At 41.7% G+C, this 19,247-nt stretch overlaps 1 protein-coding gene across 10 annotated transcripts in view; it reads right to left on the reverse strand.

Annotated features, from left to right (window-relative positions):
* LOC101746048 (fasciclin-3) overlaps positions 1-19,247 on the reverse strand; it is an 88,327-nt gene that overhangs the window by 58,032 nt on the left and 11,048 nt on the right. For all 10 annotated transcript variants that reach the window (XM_062675465.1, XM_062675462.1, XM_062675461.1 and 7 more), the window contains exon 2: positions 8,034-8,185. In XM_062675465.1, the coding sequence (XP_062531449.1) occupies positions 8,034-8,085 (52 nt within the window). In that variant the 5' untranslated portion in view covers positions 8,086-8,185. The remainder of the gene's footprint in view (positions 1-8,033; positions 8,186-19,247) is intronic.

Raw genomic sequence — 19,247 nt, forward strand, 5'->3', positions numbered from 1 at the left:
GCTGAAATTCACGTAATCATAAAAAAACTGCGAATGGGAATCGAATTGCAGTCCCGTGGTACAACAGCCAAGTTCACTAACCTCCCGAACAATTAAACTATCTTTCACGTGTAATTTTAGTAAAGGCTTACGTAAACCAAAGCGAGTATTCAATAAGAAAATTTAAATTATTCGAGTAAATAGTGAAAGCTCACATTGCAGCTTTCTCTTGCCTTTTATATCAAGTTTTATATTGTGTGGCTGCGTGCGTGGCCCTAATGCGACCCGGCACGTGCCCCGTACGCTCGAGGTCTGGAAGTCATGTTTCCCGGACACAAAATATTTCCTTACAATTAAGTAATTCATTTTCGTAAGGCTTATTGTAGGATCATATGCTCCCGTGAGAAGACCGGAGCCTTCAAGGAGTGAGGTAGATGGAGTCTGGTAGCCGCTTCTGAGCTTCGCAACGTGAATCTCTCACACCATCACAGCATAACAGTAGATATCTTGTATTCGTGACATGCTAGGTGTCTTTGGAAGTTTCCATGAGATTTCGTTAAAATAACTTAAGCTAAATCAAAGTGAAGAATCAAAGAAACAGTCGTCTCTTTCTAACGCATCACGTATTTTTTGGCAATAAATATTAAGGTATTTAGTGAAGTGTGAACGAGGAAAGCGAAAAAGACGGTTTTATTGAAAACCAGGGCGCATATTGTCACGTACGGAGCTCGAGGCGATTGTGAAATGACGAGGCACATAGCGGAATAGTTGTTTTTTGTGATGATTTTTGCGAATCTTATTACCTTGATACAAAATGCTACTCGTTCTTCGTGGAAGTGTTTTTTTGTTTTTAATCAAACTGCGACTGCTCCATTTGTATGGGTGGATGACCGCACGCCCCACCTGGTGTTAAACGCGATGCTCATGGATATCTCCATTCCGCTACTCACCTTTAGACAAGAGCTCTAAGGTCTCCGTTTTACAGTACAACGGCTGCCCCGAATGTGGAAGGGTATAGAGGAAGAGGTAGACCTAAGAAGACATGGATGGATTGCGTGAAAGACGATATATGTGAGAGGGGAGTGAGCGAAGAAATGGTATATGATAGAGGAGTATGGAAGGAGCAAACATGTTGCGCCGACCCCAGGTGACTGGGAGAAGGGCTGGAGAATGATGGTGATGGTGAAAGCGTGCATTGGAAACGTACTCATTTCTGCTTTTTTTTTATTGCTTAGTTGGGTGGACGAGCTCACAGCCCTCCTGGTGTTGAGTGGTTACTGGAGCCCATAGACATCTACAACGTAAATGCGCCACCCACCTTGAGATATAAGTTCTAAGGTCTCAGTATGGTTACAACAGCTGCCCAGGCCTTAAAAACCGAAATGCATTACTAGTTCACGGTAAAATATAGGCAGGGTGGTGGTACCTACCCGTGCGGACTCTCAAGAGGTCCTACCACCAGTAAATATTCGCTGTATCGACGTTATCTTAACAACCGGTAACAACCACAACCATGGAAATTCGTTCCGCAAAAGCATTCGTCACAAGAACCCACCTAACGAAGTACTGCAGTGCAAAATAAAAACAACAATTAAAATGTGTTTTAACGGCAAACAGCAAATTGAACTAAAAAATAATTTCATATTTTTTTGTCCTTTTAATCCTGTAGGGTATTAAAACAGTTAGCGTGGTATGGACATGTGCTGCGTAGACAGAAGATGCATGTGACTAGAAGATGTATGGACATGGTAATGCAAGGTAGAGGGGGAAGACGTCGACCGAAGAAGACATGGATGGAGTGTGTGAATGACGATATGAGAGAGAGAGGACTGATGGAAGAGATTGGAAGAAAATAATTAGTTGTGCCAACCTCACCTAGTGGGATAAGGCGAAGAAAAGAGATGGTATTAAGACGATGTTATAAAATTATTGTATCGTTTCGGTTCTTAAAATCGGTGAAAATTACATTCAAAGATTTCCTTGTACCTAACCTAACGTACCTAATGAAAGCGCGCTAATATCGAATTCGTTATTTTTTATTAATGTGTTATATGCTTTCTTCAAAGGTATATATCGGCATTCCGTGTACTTCTGTGCTAGAAGCAGTTAATCATTTATATGATGGAACAGCCTTTATACGCTGGTTTGAATCTCGGAATGCTGCCATCTATTTGCCGTGAAGCAGTAATGCGTTTCGGTTTGAAGGGTGGGGCAGCCATTGTAACTATACTGAGGCCTTAGAACTCATATCTCAAGATGGGTGGCGCATTTACGTGGTAGATGTCTATGGGCTCCAGTAACCACTTAACACCAGGTGGGCCGTGAGCTCTTCCACCCATTTAAGCAATAAAAAATAATAATTTAAAAGCTAAATCAACTCAAACAGACCGAAGTAGCGGGCAGCCTTAACAATAATATTGCCTTAGTTTGCGACTTTTTATGTCAGGTATCTTTACGTGTCCTTCAATTAAGTTTCTCAACGCATAGTGAATCAGCAGTGAGGTGAGATTGCGCATAACGATTGGTCAATGTAACTTTGTTGCGCACTCCGCGTTTTAAATAACCGGTCCAGAGAAAGGCTTGCCTTTTAAGATCCATAATTCATTGTAGCAAATGAAACTCTAGTAAAGTGGTAAGCCCTAGTAAACCCTAAAGTGCCCTATTTTCACAAACGTGCTCGGCGTTCCTGGTCGTCTCAATCGGGGGCCGGCATCAGGACATGCGTCCTGCCATCCACCTTTGACCATCTGAGTTTGGCATCAACTGCAATACGAGCCTACGTGCAATACCTTTAGATAGCAAAAGGGCATCAGTGGGCAGTGGCTTGGCTGTGCCCCTGGTGTTCCTGACGACGGTAAGCGATGGTAACCACTCACCATCATGTCAGTTACATGCTCGTCTGCATACATAGCCTATAAAAACAAAATCTGCAATCTAGTTAACACATTAGTTAGGTCCAAAGATTGGAAAAGCATAATGGAAAACATTCCACTAATTTAGTGGCGTCTTTGTCGTCTGTGGTTGGCGTCGTATCAATTCTGGAAGTGCGCTGATAAAATGTCGCAGCGAAAATAATAAAATTGGAATTTAATATCTTTTCTGACTATTATTGTATTAAAGTGGAAGTCTCTCGAATTTCAAATTAAATGAAATGATTTAGTTTTTTAGCTCTTCCATCCTTAGGAGCGTTGAGTGATATCTTCGTAACTTAAGATACTAGAACACAGAATCTAGTGTCGGCAGTAGTTAGTAGTCATAACAATTAGGCCACGGACAGGTCGGGTCGTGATGCATCGCACTGAGAGCCCATGTCGGTACCGGCGATCTCTGACTAATGGCTAGCCGTTATAAAGCTACACACAAAACTGACCAGTATAGAAATCTGTCGCATTTGTGTCATTGACCGTTTGTGATGGTGACCACACACCGTGACCGTGCGGTGACCGTTCGACAATCACCGTTTCGCAGTTGAATTATTTTTTTGTGTAATCAATTAATCATTGTGCTCGTTATTTTACGAAGTAGATTAGCGGTATTTATTTCAACGACGCTTAGGAATAATTCTGTAGTTTCCTATTGTACTGCTGAATCTTCTGAATTCCCTCAGACAATCATTCAGACATCCTCATGTATTTTGGCATTTGTCTAATTCGTATTTCCCTCATTATCTTATCATTCCATATCCCTCATCAACCCTATCCTCCACTCTTGCTACCTGAAGCACCATTAAGATATTATAACTCAGGCCGCAAATTACCATCTTCTTCTCCTTCTTTCTAGCGTTTTCCCGGTCTAATACCAGGGTTCGCTTTCCTACCTAAGCTGTTCCACTTTGCCCGGTAGATTACCACCATTCAGCCGATTTCTGAAGTGAAACTATAAGGTGTTTCTAAGTTCTCCACAATAAGTACTCCAGCAAAGGACGTTTTCATATCAACGTTGGCCGATGTGTCACGACTCATTGACGTAACACACCAATTAAAATATCTGAGACATCGCTGACTCAGAGGCGTAGCTACTGTTCGTAAATGAGTCAGGTTTGACTCAAATAACAGTAAGGGCATTATGGCTTTTACAAGGACGTAAAAACGGTAACACTGAAAATGAAAACAAGTTGTATGTGGGCAGTTAGTTACTGGTGGTAGGACGTCTTGTGAGTCCGCGCGGAAAGGTACTACAACCATGCCTATTTCTGCCATGAAGCAGTACTGCGTTTTGGTTTGAAGGGTGCGGCAGCCGTTGTAAAAACGGAGGCATAAGAACTCAAATCTTTCGGTCTTTGGTGAAATATTCTCATTAAGCCTTGTTACAAATAATTTACATATGTCGCGGCAAAATACAGTAAGGAAAGGATTTCAAGGTACGACGCAGTGAGAAATATCGCAGAAGCCGCACTGACATTACTGGTTCTAGGTAAAACTGGTTTATATGCTTCGAATCCATTTGGCACGATTTTACTTCCCTTTCCCTTCCTCTATTCCCTTTTTTGGCTGCGAAGCGTGGATTCTGTTTCGAAGGGTGAGGACTTGGAACTCATGTCTCAAAGCGGTACTGTGCCTCCGATAGCCCCTGATAGACCACTCCATTACTGAAGATTTCGAATATCCGTTCCCTCATGTGTCAAACGGAATAATTCTGGCGACTCCAGCCCCCTCTAGCCTCCCCGTCTCCAATAACAAACAATAATACAAAGCTTTCGAAATGAAAAGCAACGAGGGAATCCATGAAGCTCGAAAGCTGTAAATAACGAATTATGTACGGCCAGAGCTTAAAATAGAATTAGTTTACTGAACTGGTTCAACCTTTGTTTACGTTCGGAAATAGCAGTCAGGGTCAATGAAGAATAGCAGACACCTTTTTACCGTATTTATACATGCGCCGCTCCTTTCGACCCTAATTACGGAGTTAAACATGGAAGCCATCTTGGATTGTTTATAAGTTTGCGTTCTTTTTTTTATTGCTTATATCGGTGGACGAGCTCACAGCCTACCTGATGTTAAGTGGTTACTGGAGCCCATAGACATCTACAACGTAAATGCGCCACCCATCTTGAGATATAAGTTCCAAGGTCTCAAGTATAGTTACAACGGCTGCCCTGCCCATCAAATCGAAACGCATTACTGCTTCACGCCAGAAATAGGCAGGGTGGTGGTACTAATCCGTGCGGACTCACAAGAGGTCCTGCCACCAGTAATTACGCAAATTATAAATTTTCGGGTTTGATTTTTATTACACGATGTAATAATACCTTCACCGTGGAAGTCAATCGTGAACATTTGTTAAGTACATATTTAATTAGAAAAATTGGCGCCTGCCTGCGAGATTCGAATACCGGTGCATCGCTAGATACGATTGCACTGGACGTCTTATTCTTTAGGCCACGACGACTTGCGCTTCAAGTAGTATTTGAAGTCATATGTAGATCCTTTGAGTGAAGGTCTTCCTGGTGTCAAGCGGTTGCAGGATCGTCAATGCCGTCATCTTGAGACTTGAGGTCGCAGTATCAATCATAACGGTTCTCCCTTGCGCTTATTAAGCACCATCGTCGTAGAAATACATAGGCTGGTGGTACCAACCCGTGCGGGCTTCGGAAATGACGTGAATTTATAATTTTTATTACACGATCTATCTTTACTGGTGGTAGGACCTCTTATGAGTCCGCGCGGGTGGGTACCATCACCCTGCCTATTTCTGCCGTGAAGCAGTAATGCGTTTCGGTTTGAAGGGTGGGGCAGCCGTCGTTACTATACTTGAGACCTTAGAACTTGTATCTCAAGGTGGGTGGCGCATTTACTTTGTGGATGTCTATGGGCTCCAGTAACCACTTAACACCAGGTGGGCTGTGAGCTCGTCCACCCATGTAAGCAATAAAAAAAAAAAAAAAAAAGAAAAACAAATTCTTTCATCCTAAAACTTATTCGTGAATATGACTTAGTACGTATTTTCTTAGTAAAAAGATAGTCTCCTGCGGGATTCGAACAACGGTACTGTCGCATCGCTTCATAAGAATACACCGGCCGTCCTATCGCTCAGGGCACAACGACTACCAAACATACATATGTATATGCTTCTATAAGATCCTTCATTTTTATTCAAAGAAATATCTGTCTTTTGGTCCATAAAAATGTCGTGTGAATGTTTTATGTACATAATTAAGTTTTCTTTATATACCTATATAACCATTTGATATGGCGAATCATTAACCGTTTTTTTTATTTGTTAAAATTCATGAGTGTGGGGCAACGCTACAAATTCACAGCATTGAGCTCTGTGTAAAGTCACACAATTTCACGCACAGTACTATCGTAAGCTATTAATTTAACTAAGATACAGCTAAAGGTCGCGTTGCCAATAGCCGTGAATAAAATGATAAAAAATTAAATACGTCGATGGCATTGACTCATTTATATCCTCAATACCACGCCTCATGCTGGAGATAACACTTTCTTAGCTTCACAAATAGAATGTTGGTTTATACAATTATATCGCTTCTGTTAAATATTTAGAAAGAAAAACTTTCTTATTTATATTACAGAAAACGCAATTAAGTATGTTATTGTTCATTCACTGTGGAATGTTTGATATCATTATAAAACGAACATTTAATGCCCTTAATCTCTTTTTAAATGAATACTTTAAACAGTATTATTATACAATGCAAAACTTAACTATTCTCTTCACTGAATGACAGGTGAGTGATTCTAAGAAAAATATATTTTATAACTAAAAGAGTTGGAAAGAGTTTTAAATACTAAAGATTTTTCATTACATATTTATCAAAAACTTTTGAGGTTTACGTTCCTTTTTACTGTGGCTCATCAGTCGCTACAAGATACAGTTTCATTAAAGCTCACGACAACAATATCCTACTGGTATGGCATAGAAAAGTCTTTAAAAAACGTCTAAAATACTGCACTTATACGACCACTATTTAGCCGGGTATCCACAAGAGGCAAACTCGGGACGGGCAGCCTCGACTTGAAGCAAACATCCCGAACTGCGGCTGTTTGCTCTGAGGCAAGCAAGTTGGCGTCCAAAATGCTGGGAGTCCTCAACAGAGCGAAGCGGTACTTGACGCCTGGACAAAGGCTTTTGCTTTACAAAGCACAGGTCCGGCCTCGCGTGGAGTACTGCTCCCACCTCTGGGCTGTGGCTCCCAAATACCAGCTAGTTCCATTTGACTCCATACAGAAAAGAGCCGTTCGGATTGTCCTGAGTTTGCCTCTAGTGGATACCCAGCTTTCGAGACACAGACCGAACGGTGAATCAAAGATATTCAATAACAATCTTTCTAATAACCTAATCGGACTTAAGCCGTTCAACAATCCGACATGTTGATATTAAAATAACACATTTATTTATTTAAGTGACTCGCTCTGTAAACTGTCTGTATACAGTTTAAGAAAGGCAAGTTGCGTTTATGGTTTTGATCTTTCATTGTGACATCATAGATCCCGAGCGGTAGTCATTACTGTGGACACATTTGTTGGAGTTAAAACGCCCGAGTATTTCTTGAATACCCCACCACTGAACTGAGCTGCTATTTAGACATGGTCCGCTGCGATGACCACAAGAAACTACAGAGAACTGAAGCTTTGGTCACCCGAGAAAAGGTATTCAGTTTTAGGTTCCACAACAAACTATCGAGGGTTGAAAGGATATTTGATTTAAGGGACATTTCGTTAATCCGCGTTAATTCTTTGTAATTAAAGGTCCGTTTTATTTAGCATTAGTAACAACTGTTCGACGTTTTTAATTGATTCAAATAGCCGAAGGATTTTTTTTCTTATGATATTTTAACCAAATTTTAAACACTAAATGGCTCTCCTGTAAAGTTTAAAAAATTCGCTTAAACCAAATAATAAATAGCTTTTCGCCCCTCGATATGAGTTGTAAGAATTTAGATTCCCGCTTCCCTCGCCACAAAGCGGAAATAAACAGCGGCGAGGTAGCCAGAAACCGACAGAAGATGACAGCCGAGGAAAAATATACTTAAATTAAAGACACGCATACTAACAGCGCCGGTTAAAATTGTGGTAATATTCATTTCTTACCTGACACAAAGGCGATCACGAGCAAACCGAAAAGGGCGGCAATAGCGGCCATTTTGTATAACCACGGACACTGTTACTGACTAACTACACGATCGGGCATCACTCAACGTGCCCACGGAACGAAACTGAACTGTCTCACGCACGGGTCGCTTCTGAAACAAAAAAAAACTTTCATTTAGAGAATATATCGGCTTTATTATAATTACATTAAGGACAACCTTCAAGTTAATGTTTTATCTGGCGTTAAATGGTTACCAGGTGACGGGCAACATTGATATCAGCGACCTTAAATATAGTGAAACTAAAGTTGAATTTCAAATTCAAACCTTTATGACTTTGTCATCGTGTCTGAAGCTAAGGTCTACAGGGTTGAGTTATTGTAATAAACAAAGTATAAATTAATCCTCCGACTTATTCAGTCGTGCTCCTCATGGCTTAGGGTCGTGACCACCTGAAGTATGATTTACGTCTTCAGGATGTTGTTATCTCGTCCTGTATTCGGCTACTCTAAGAGCATCTTAGACGGTCCTATCGGGGGTGTTACCAATCTGATTACACCTGTCAATTAAACCAAATTTGCAATACAATATATATTTCAGAACAATGTTAAGAATTATTCATTTCCCTAGAGGCCCAGTGCAGAACTATATATTTACAATAATTGCTTAATGTCAAAAGATATTTAAAAATGAGAACATTCTTAAATTTCGTTACACATAAATAACTGTTACGGTATTTTTTCAAATTGTCCGATGTACATACTTTCGCTGCAGCATAGTACCCCAAGGCGTTTCGGTAAAGATAATTGGCATTAATAAGACAATTGTAATACTTTTAGGTTAATCTCCGGTTAGTAAAGAATTTTATTGATTAAGCGACAGTCCTAACTTCCTAATTTCTGATCGCTAATTATTGTTAATTATTAAGTGATAATGATATTTCATTTTGTCTGCCTTGCGTGACGTTACGAATATATGCGAACTACGGTCGATTCCGGTCACCGTCCTAACCCATAGACACAGCCCACTGAGTTTCTCGCCGGATCTTCTCAGTGGGTCGCGTTTCCGATCCGGTGGTAGATTCTGCGAAGCACTGCTCTTGCTAGGGTCAGTGTTAACAACTCTCCGGTTTGAGTCCCGCGAACTCACCTACAAACGTTAGGGCGAAGCTGAAATAGACTCTCAAGGCTATCAGCATAGGCAGGGAACAAAAAACGGTCGATACGAAAATTACTAGTGTTTATTTATTATTATTATTATGAAATTCAGTTATTTCAGATAATATTTATCCATATTAATGTTAGATTTATTATTATTATGAAATTCAGTTATTTCAGATAATATTTATCCATATTAATGTTAGTAACAGTGATTTCTTAAAAATATTTTAGTAAGGACATAGTAACAAAAGAAAATAACAACACATATAAGGAACCTTATGACAATAAATGTCACTTATGAAATTTGGTAGAAAAAATATATCGCTCAGCTGACATACCTGCTTTTTTTTTTTTTTTTTTATTGCCCTTGTAGCCAGACGAGCATACGGCCCACCTGATGGTGAGTGGTTACCGTCGCCCATGGACTTCAGCAATGCCAGGGGCAGAGCCAAGCCGCTGCCTATCGCTTAATACTCTCCACAAGCCTCTTTTAAAGAAGGACATGTCATAGCGCTCGGGAAACACCGTGGAGGGGAGCTCATTCCATAGCCGGATGGTACGTGGCAGAAAAGACCTCTGGAAACGCACTGTCGATGACCGCAGTGGCTCCAGGTAGTATGGATGAACTCTACTCCGGTGGCGGGCGGTGCGATGGTAAAAACGAGATGCCGGTATCATCTCGAACAATTCCTCAGAGCACTCCCCATGGAACATTCGGTACAAAATACAGAGGGAACCGAAGTCCCTCCGCAGACCCAAAGGTTCCAAACGACCCGCGAGAATGGGATTATCGACGATTCGAACGGCCCTCCTCTGTATGGAGTCAAATGGAAGAAGCTGGTATTTGGGAGCCCCGGCCCAGAGATGGGAACAGTACTCCACGCGAGGCCGGACTTGTGCTTTATAAAGCAAAAGTCTTTGTCCAGGCGTGAAATACCGCTTCGCTCTGTTGAGGACTCCCAGCATTTTGGACGCCAACTTGGCTTTGCCTTCCAAATGACTCCGAAATTGGACATCACTCGAAATGTCGACCCCAAGTATCCCGATGCTCGCGGAAGGTTGCAGGGATACTCCTTGGAATTGCGGCGCCATGACAAAGGGATCCTTCTTCGCAGTGAACGCGCAAACTTGTGTCTTCAACGGGTTGAATTGAACTAAGTTCGATTCACCCCACTCGGAGACTCGCCCCAGAGAGTTCTCCACTTCAGACACAAGTTTTGATCGTCTCTCTTGCACCACGCTCCGAGAAAGACTCTGATGGCCGATATATCGCGCATCCCCCGTGCTGTCATCCGCATAGCAATGCATGCCATCAATAGACAGCATGTCATTGATATACAGGATGAAAAGCGTGGGGGAGAGCACCGAACCTTGTGGAACGCCAGCATTAATGGTCATGGTATCAGAACAATCACCGTCTACAACGACCGTGATGCTCCGCCCATCCAGAAAGCTAGCGATCCACTTGCAGAGACCCTTGGGGATTCCGTAAGATGGTAGCTTCGACAGAAGCGCCCTATGCCAGACCTTGTCGAAGGCCTTCGCGATATCAAGGCTCACAGCAAGAGCCTCGCCCTTGCTCTCCAAGGCTTCAGCCCACCTGTGAGTAAGGTATACAAGAAGATCGCCAGCTGAACGACCGTGACGGAAACCGTACTGTCGGTCACTGATCAGCTGGCGATCTTCAAGATACTTCAGGATTTGTGTGTTTATTATTCGCTCCATCACCTTGGAAAGCAAGGAAGTTATCGCGATAGGCCTATAGCTCGATGGGTCCGACCGGTCACCCTTCTTGGGGATAGGGTGGACGTGGGCGGTCTTCCATGAAGACGGAACCCTGTTAGTGCAATAAGAGAGGCGATACAAACGCGTTAGCGCAGGCGTCAGCTCAGGGGCGCACTTTTTCAGAACCACTGCGGGGATGCCGTCTGGCCCACTCGACTTATGGACGTCCAGGAGTCGGAGCTCCCGCCTGACTGCACACTGTGTGAAGCAGATATCCGGCAGGGAGCTATCACACCGGGGGATGTTCGGTGGTGTGGCACCCCCGTCGTCCACAGTCGAGTTCGAGGCGAAGAGTTTGACCAGAAGGTCAGCCTTCTCTTTCGCGCTGTGGGCCAGAGTGTCATCGGACTTGCGCAGTGGTGGGAGACTAGACCTGCAAAAGTTTCCTTCTGCAGCTTTGGCGAGCGACCAAAAAGCACGGCTCCCAGAGGGATAGCTCTTTAGTCGCTCGCCAACTCTAGCAACGTGCTCCGACTTCGCCTTGGCAATTACCTTCTTGTAGGACCTGGAGGCGGCGTTATATTTCCGCCTTTCCTCTGAGATGTTAGGATCCCGACGCCTCCTGGCATCATCCCATGCCACGTATGCGGACCGCTTGAGGTGTGCAGCATCCCTGCTGGCATTGTTATACCAGGGTCTGCTGCGACCCCCAACGGGCACTTCAGAAGAGGGAACAAACAATTCCATCCCCTGGAGCACCACGTCTTTAAGACGGTCCGCACAGACGTCAGGATCAGCAGAGGAAAAGCAGAACCGCCCCCATGGGTAGGATGCGTAAAATTCACGCAATCCATCCCAATCTGCTGATATATACCGCCAAACTCTTCGATACCCGGTCGTCGTTCGACGACCAGGACGAGAGAGTGGTACGGCAGCACGGATAAGGCAGTGATCGGACGATCCAAGCGGAGCGTCGACCACCACACTGTATCCGGCCGGATCCGTGGTCAGCAGAAGGTCCAACAGAGAAGGCTCGTGCCCCTCGATATCTGGGACACGGGTGGGCTGTGTCACCAGCTGGGAGAAGCCGTAGGCCAAGGCGAAATCGTAGGCAGTCCGACCCGGGAGGTCAGTGGTTCTGGACCCCAACCACTCTTGGTGGTGAGCGTTAAAGTCTCCAAGAACCACCACCTCCGCAGATGGGTACTGCTCAAGCACGCGGTTAGTCCTCTCTTGCACATGCTCTATCAGAGCTGCACCTGCATCACTGCAGCTGCACCTGTTGTAGGAAGCTTCCTACTTAACATATCGAGGGGTGAAAGGCGGTTTAAGCGACATTTCGCTTAAGACGCGACATTTATCTTTGTAATTAAAGGTCCGTTTTATTTGGTATTAGCATCAACAATTGATTGTTTTTAATTGAACTTCAACTAAGTTTACCTAATTTTAATAGCTGAAGAAGTTTTTTTGTTATGATATTTTTTGTTAATTTTTTTACTTTAAATAGCTCTCCTGTAAAGTTGCAAAAACATCGCTCAAACCAAATATCCTGCCACCTGTCGATATGTATGTATGTAGTAGCTTTCTACACGGAGAAGCTTAATGTTTGTAAGCTTATTAAAACATTTTTCGTTCTAATTTGTATAATTTGATAAAGGCAATGTGTTAGAGTTAAGAATATCTTGTTATGGTGAGTCCCGGGCTATTTATGGTTACGTCCAAGCGGATGCGTCTGTGCTCTGTACCGTCAGCACAAAAAGCAACGAGACATCAAATAAATATAACGTACTTTGAATGTACGTTATAAAATTAATTTATATCACGTTCACGATTGACTTCCACATTAAAGGAATAACATCGTGTAATAAAATCAAACCCGCAAAATTATAATTGTTTGTTAAGTACGTATTTCATTAGAAAAATTAGTACCGGCCTGCGCGATTCGAACACCGGTGCATCGCTAGATACGAACGGACGTCTTATCTGCATCGGACGTCTTATCCTTTAAGCTACGACGACTTTCACATAAAATTTTTTGTTTCCTTGTTCTCGCGAGGCATTTTAATATTTACCTATGCTAGTAGCATTGAGGGATTATGCCAACTTAGGCAAGCTCAAAGGGTTCAAGCCTGTCAAACTTCCCACACTAGCCTTAGCAAGAGCAGTGCCTCGCGGAATCAACCACCGGATCGGAATCGCGACCCACTGAGAAGCTCCGGCGAGAACAGCAAGGTGAAGATGTAAATCTACTGTTATGAATTTCACTCTTATTGTCATTACATTATTTGCGACGTTTTCATTACAATTTTCGTGGTCACAGCGGACTGAAGTGCAGTTGAGTTTACAACGTGCCATAAGAAGGGACTTTTCTGACTCAGCTACTCTTCTCGTACCTTAGTAAGTGGAGATACGTTCCGCGAAGGTTTTAATTGGTGCCATCGCATGCATACCACCAGACACTTTATGCTGCCTATCTCTCCGGCGGGAGTCATGAATTCTCAATAAATTGATTTTTTTAACTCAAGCCAGGATTCACATAAGCGACGATCTATCTGTGATGCCTAAATAATTCTACTAAATAAACCATCCCGAATATTCATACGACACGAAGATGTTGTTTTTATTACAAGATTATTGTGATTTCCTTTTCTGTCCGTACATCGCTTTAGGCGTGTGAACCCCGGTAGCACAGACACGCAAACAGACAAACAAAACGTCACACTATAAATAAACACACGCACGTCACTGTTTTTGTATGCTCACGCTGTGCGCCTTAGTTTTTAGGTGTAGACAGGATAATGTCTTTTTTTTAAACGCGGCGAGGCATGTCCGCGACCAGCAAAAAGTATTTGAAGCTGTAGGATCGTGGCGCTAGGGAATTCCTGGCATTCCGCAGACTGAATTCTGAGAAAATTCCTCCACTATCCAAGAACTAGACGTCAATTAGCGTCCATCCACGCGGTAGTTGGGCATTGACCTTTAAATACACAGGTTTCTTGGGAAATTTCTCGCCGGGTCTACTCCGTGGATCCCTACTCTGGTCAGCTGCTAGTCTCAGTACTGCTATTGCAAAGGGAGGCGATAGCAAGTTCTTTCAGACGGAGCCCTGCGAGCTAGCCCAACATTCAACATGATTCTATGGAACTACTCGTAAGCTAGCATAGCATATATTACTGGTAGAACATCTTGTGAGTCCGCACGGGTAGGTACCTACCACCGCCCTGCCTATTTCTGCCGTTAAGCAGTAATGCGTTTCGGTTTGAAGGCCGGGGCAGCCGTTGTACTGTTAAAACTGAGATCTTACTGCTCACGTCTCGAGGTGGGTGGCGGCTTTTACGTTGTAGATGCCTATGGGCTCCGGTTACCACTTAGCCCCCGGGTGGGCTGTGAGCTCGTCCACACATCTAAGCTACAAAAAATAATAGTTTTAAAAAACTAATAAAACACGCTTTTATAGAAAATCCAACAAAAAAATAGATAATAAATTTGAATTGCTTTTCAGGATATTATTAAAATAATCTTCTTCTGCTCATATCTGTATATAAAATATTTATAACTACTGATACCATGTACCCCACGCTTTTTTTTACCTTAAAATCATTTTTTCTTACACAATTTTGAATCCAAATTTATTTTCTATTTTTTAGTTGGATTTTCTATAAAAGGGTATTTTGTTAGTTTTTTTAAACTATTATTTATTTTTCAAATTTTAGTTGATTTAAAAATTTTTCAATATTTTTTTAATATTGTATTGTCATCGGTCCTTAATAAGTATACCAAATTTCCAATTAATCCGACGTTTTGACGGGGGTCAAAATCATGTTCAATGATTCCGTGACATACTATCATACATACGTCTGAAGCTAATAAAAGCGTATTAAAAAATGTTACATTTGGGATGAGGTGTCAAATCTTGTGTATTAGTTGAACCGGTTAAAATCCCTTCGTAGCTTCTCCACTTAAACGTCAGATGTCCAGACATGATTCGGATTACAGAACTGTCGATACGTCAGCCTCGTCCGATTTTTTCCAACAGACTCTCCAGATTCTGCCTAAGCGGTGTCATTAAATCAGAAAGTATGACTTTTATTTGTCCTTGTTTGTCCTATGCCGATTTTCGCTGATGGAAGAAGAAAAAGCAAAGAAGTTGAACAGTATACGGAATAACCAAACTTAAAACTGGTTTGAGTGCACGATTCGCCAATACCGAAAATCCTAAAGATTTTCATACTAATTTACTGGTGAATCCACATTTACGTTGTTGCTGCCAATGGGCTCCGATAACCACTTAACAATTAACGGACAGTAAGCTTGTCTGTCCGTGAGGACCAATAAAATATCTTTGAACAGGTCTCCTTAATGAAAAGGTTTATTTGAGCAGACATTTTTTTTAATGTCCCTCATTATAATGTCATTAGCTACATCGGAAGTGTGGTATGAACGCGCGGGGTGAACAAACCCTCAATCAATGGCTCCCTGGAAACGGGAGTACAACAATGACGTCACAACATGGCCGACAACCCTCGTAGCCACTGGGTTTTTACGAGCTACCATGACAATCCTTATTGTCCTTTTGTCTACTAATGATCACCTGACGTTCAATCGAAGCACTGACAGTAAGTCTGTGTGTTATCAGTTTTGGCCATAGACCAATCATGTATTAGCTAGTATGGTTAAAATAGCACTTGAGCAAGGTTCACATAGAAGTCGAAGTCCAAGATAAATCCTGTCTCAGCCTACAAAATGGAAAGCTTTACGACAGAAATCTAAAGCATGACGACTAATGGTTTGCTTGGAGGTATCAACATTTGCATGATACGTCAATGAGATCTTCCACAGCCCGAGAGGAATTGCTCGGTAGACCGACAGGCAAATTTTATTGTTCGGAATTTGTATATTGCAAACATATCTTAGGAATATTCTTATCGTGTTTCAGCCAAATACCTTCTGTTCTATGATAGCTAGAATAATTAGATAATAAAACTAGTTTAGCTATCTCATTCCTCCTAATAGAGGATAAAAGACGGTTTCTTGGACTGAAAATAGACATGACAAAAGTAGAAACCGAAGTTTCGCCTTATGAAACAGGACTCTTTATTTGGTTCAATATTATTGTCATATCTAATAGACTTTAGTTACACTTGTGTATTTTATATTCACCTTGTTTTAGTTAAAGCATTTGTTTGCTGCTTTTGGGTCTTTAAGTACTATAAGATTTGTTATTCTTTTAATAATCGCCATAAATAGGGACATGGCGGGATAGATGTAGGTGATATAATATTCTCTGTTCTAGTATCCATACCCAGCGACGGAACGTAATACTTGTTGGAATTGGTTGGTTGTGGAATTGTGTGGACTAAATGCAACATTAGCCCACATTTGTTCACTGATAGACATAGCCTTTCACCCAGACACAGCACACTGAGTTTCTCGCCGGATCTTCTCAGCGGGTCGCGTTTCCGATCCGGTGGTCGATTCTGCGAAGCACTGCTCTTGCGTAGGCTAGTGTCAGCAACTCATCAGGTTAGAGCCCCGTGAGCTCACCTACTCTCCCGGTGGAGCTGACATAGTTAACAGCATAGATAGCATAGATTCACGTATGGTGGCCATTAAAAATACCAATAACCTCTTAACATCACGCTCACTTAGAAACTGTGCATCTTGTAGGGACGAACATACAATACCATTTTATATGTTGTTCAATTTCTGAACGTCAAGTGTCAGCTAGCGACGCCATGACACCAGCTCTTTTTCAAATCCAGCCGGCAAGAGTAACGCATCAATTTTATATTTCTCTTGTATTAAGCCTTGAAATTATATTAAGAAAGCTCAAGAAGTATCTCAAAAAAATAAATAAATACAGTCCACGCTCAATTGCCACAACGCGACATATGAACACATTGTTTTTCACAGTGAATAACATTTTGTATTTTACTTTTCTATAATCTAATATCTAACGAATGCGAAATTTTAAATCCAGGTTAGTTCGATAAACATTTTATTAGAGTTAATGCCTGCGCAATTACTTCAATCCGAGCGTGAAGATATAACATAGCAAGTACAAGATTGAACACGTATTGTTGAGAAAGTGCAGTGCGTACAGTTCCGATATGCAGGTAAGGTCTCGGTTTCACAGTAGCGGTGTTAAGCCCTAAAATGATGACGCGGTTTCACTCGCGCTAATGAAGTGTTATTATTACGTTACGAAATCAAATCATCCGCACAATTTAAAACATCTATCAGTTTATTGTCAATGAACAGAAAACACGAATACAGAAGGAGAAGAAAGTGAAAATACGTGTAACATTCATATGATTTTTTTGTTAAGTGGTTACCGGAGCTCATAGCCATCTACAACGTAAATGCTGTCACCCTACACATCTACAACCTTGAGATATGAGTTATAAGGTCTCAGTATAGTTACGGCTGTCCCACCCTTCAAACCGAATCGTATTACTGCTTCACGGCAGAAATAGGCGGGGTGGTGGTACCTACCCGTGTGGACTCACAAGACGTCCTACCACCAGTAAAACGACAGAAACACTACTAGAAACTACTTTTAAACCGTAAGCCAAAGTTATCATAAAATTGTAAACGTCTCGCAGTAACTCGACCAGCTGGCTGGTTGGCGAAGGCCGGATACCATGTGTACCTAGATGTACATATCTATTTTATATTTCTATATTAAAAACCAATTTGCTCAGCCGCAATCAGTACATAAGTCGAATCGTTTGTCCGTTTAAAATACAATTAAGTATTATTTTATGAGATTATTAAAAACATGCTACATTAACTTTGGTAATTAAAAACATTAACTTAACATACATTAACTTTGTTAATTATAGTTATAATAAAATACTATCGCTTCCAAAAACGCTTAACGCTGCTACAGAGACCTTCGCTTTTAATTACAACGACCCATAAAGCTATTTACTAGTGCTCAATAAACATGTCGTATGTGTGTTTTAGCTGCGCTTGCGACCTTGGCTCATCAACAAATCGTATTCGTAGGAAATTAAAGGCTTCATAGAACCAAAGCTGACTTTGAGTAACTTCTCATGCTACGTGCTATTTGGTAAGCTTACCAAGAATAGGTCAACTTTGCACTTTTCCATTTAACCTTCCGAATGTCGACCGGCCGGGCGTGTTTTTGTCATATGTGAGGGAGTTCGTATAATCCCTTCTTTATTTCGCGTGAAAATCGTGTTTTTGGATCACTCGTAATTAACGCCACAATAGAAACAATAGGAGTTTTATTGTTGCAACGACTTCGCAGAGTTTTAAGTTAAACCTTTTTTTTGTCGCTGGGCAGTAATTTTTTTTTAAGGGATTTTATGACCTGATAACTAAGGCCTTTAGATCATGTTTTATTTTAATGTATATTCTTATTTTTATGAAAAATGATAATATGAAATGAAATGAAGATGATTAATTTGAGACATTAATGAGCTGGGATGAAATTAAATTAAATGAGATGATATGAGCTGAAATATAATCTCAGTAAAATGGTGGTGATTTACTGAGATTTTTTCACTGGACTTTTTGGGGGATCCCGAGAAGCTACGTCCAGCGGCTTTGTTTAATTTTCCCACATTTGTGCACTTTCACAGATATTAAACAGTTAATAAACCACCATTATTACACATTTAAACCTGAAGAAACACTAAATAGACAAAATAAAACAAATGACACAACTTCACTCCTCGCGTTCCCGCCAAAAAGTCACCTCGGCGGTAAAAGGTCTGGTGTCACAGACTATCTTCTTTTTTCCACCTCTCGTGCGTTCCGGCTTACGCATCATAAAAAGGTGTGTCCTTAAACGCCATATATGTGTCCACGAATAGTGTGGTTAATATTTAAACATTGTTCTCTAGCTTTTGGACTACGCAGCGACCAAAGCGCGCTACTTTCACTTCTCGAAGGGCGACTCAGGTTACCGATGCACCTCCTAAACCGCTAAAAACACGGTCCCTTATTGGTTGTGTCGTCTGTGATGGTTCAGAGTTCTTCTGCTACACAATTGAACCTACAGTTCGACACTGCACTACTATGAACAGGCTGTGTAATAGAATAGCACCACCGCATCTCTTCCTGTGGTTGTTGTAAAGGCGACTCCCTTCTCCTTGTATCGATAATCCTCAATGCTGAGGGTCGTGGCCTCATGAGGCTTTCTTGAGAGATTCTTTTCAGAAAAAATTTAGTTCTTCGAGGCCGCTGAAGTCTTGCTTAAGTCCGGCTAATTAACCGCCGCCAGACATTCTGCGCTGACTGTTTTACGGTGGAAAGGTTTGACTTCAGCTGAACCCTCTTTTCTCTTCATAAAGGCTACT

The sequence above is a fragment of the Bombyx mori genome, chromosome 23 (genome assembly GCF_030269925.1).
Source record: "Bombyx mori chromosome 23, ASM3026992v2".
NCBI classification, from domain to species: Eukaryota; Metazoa; Arthropoda; class Insecta; order Lepidoptera; family Bombycidae; genus Bombyx; species Bombyx mori.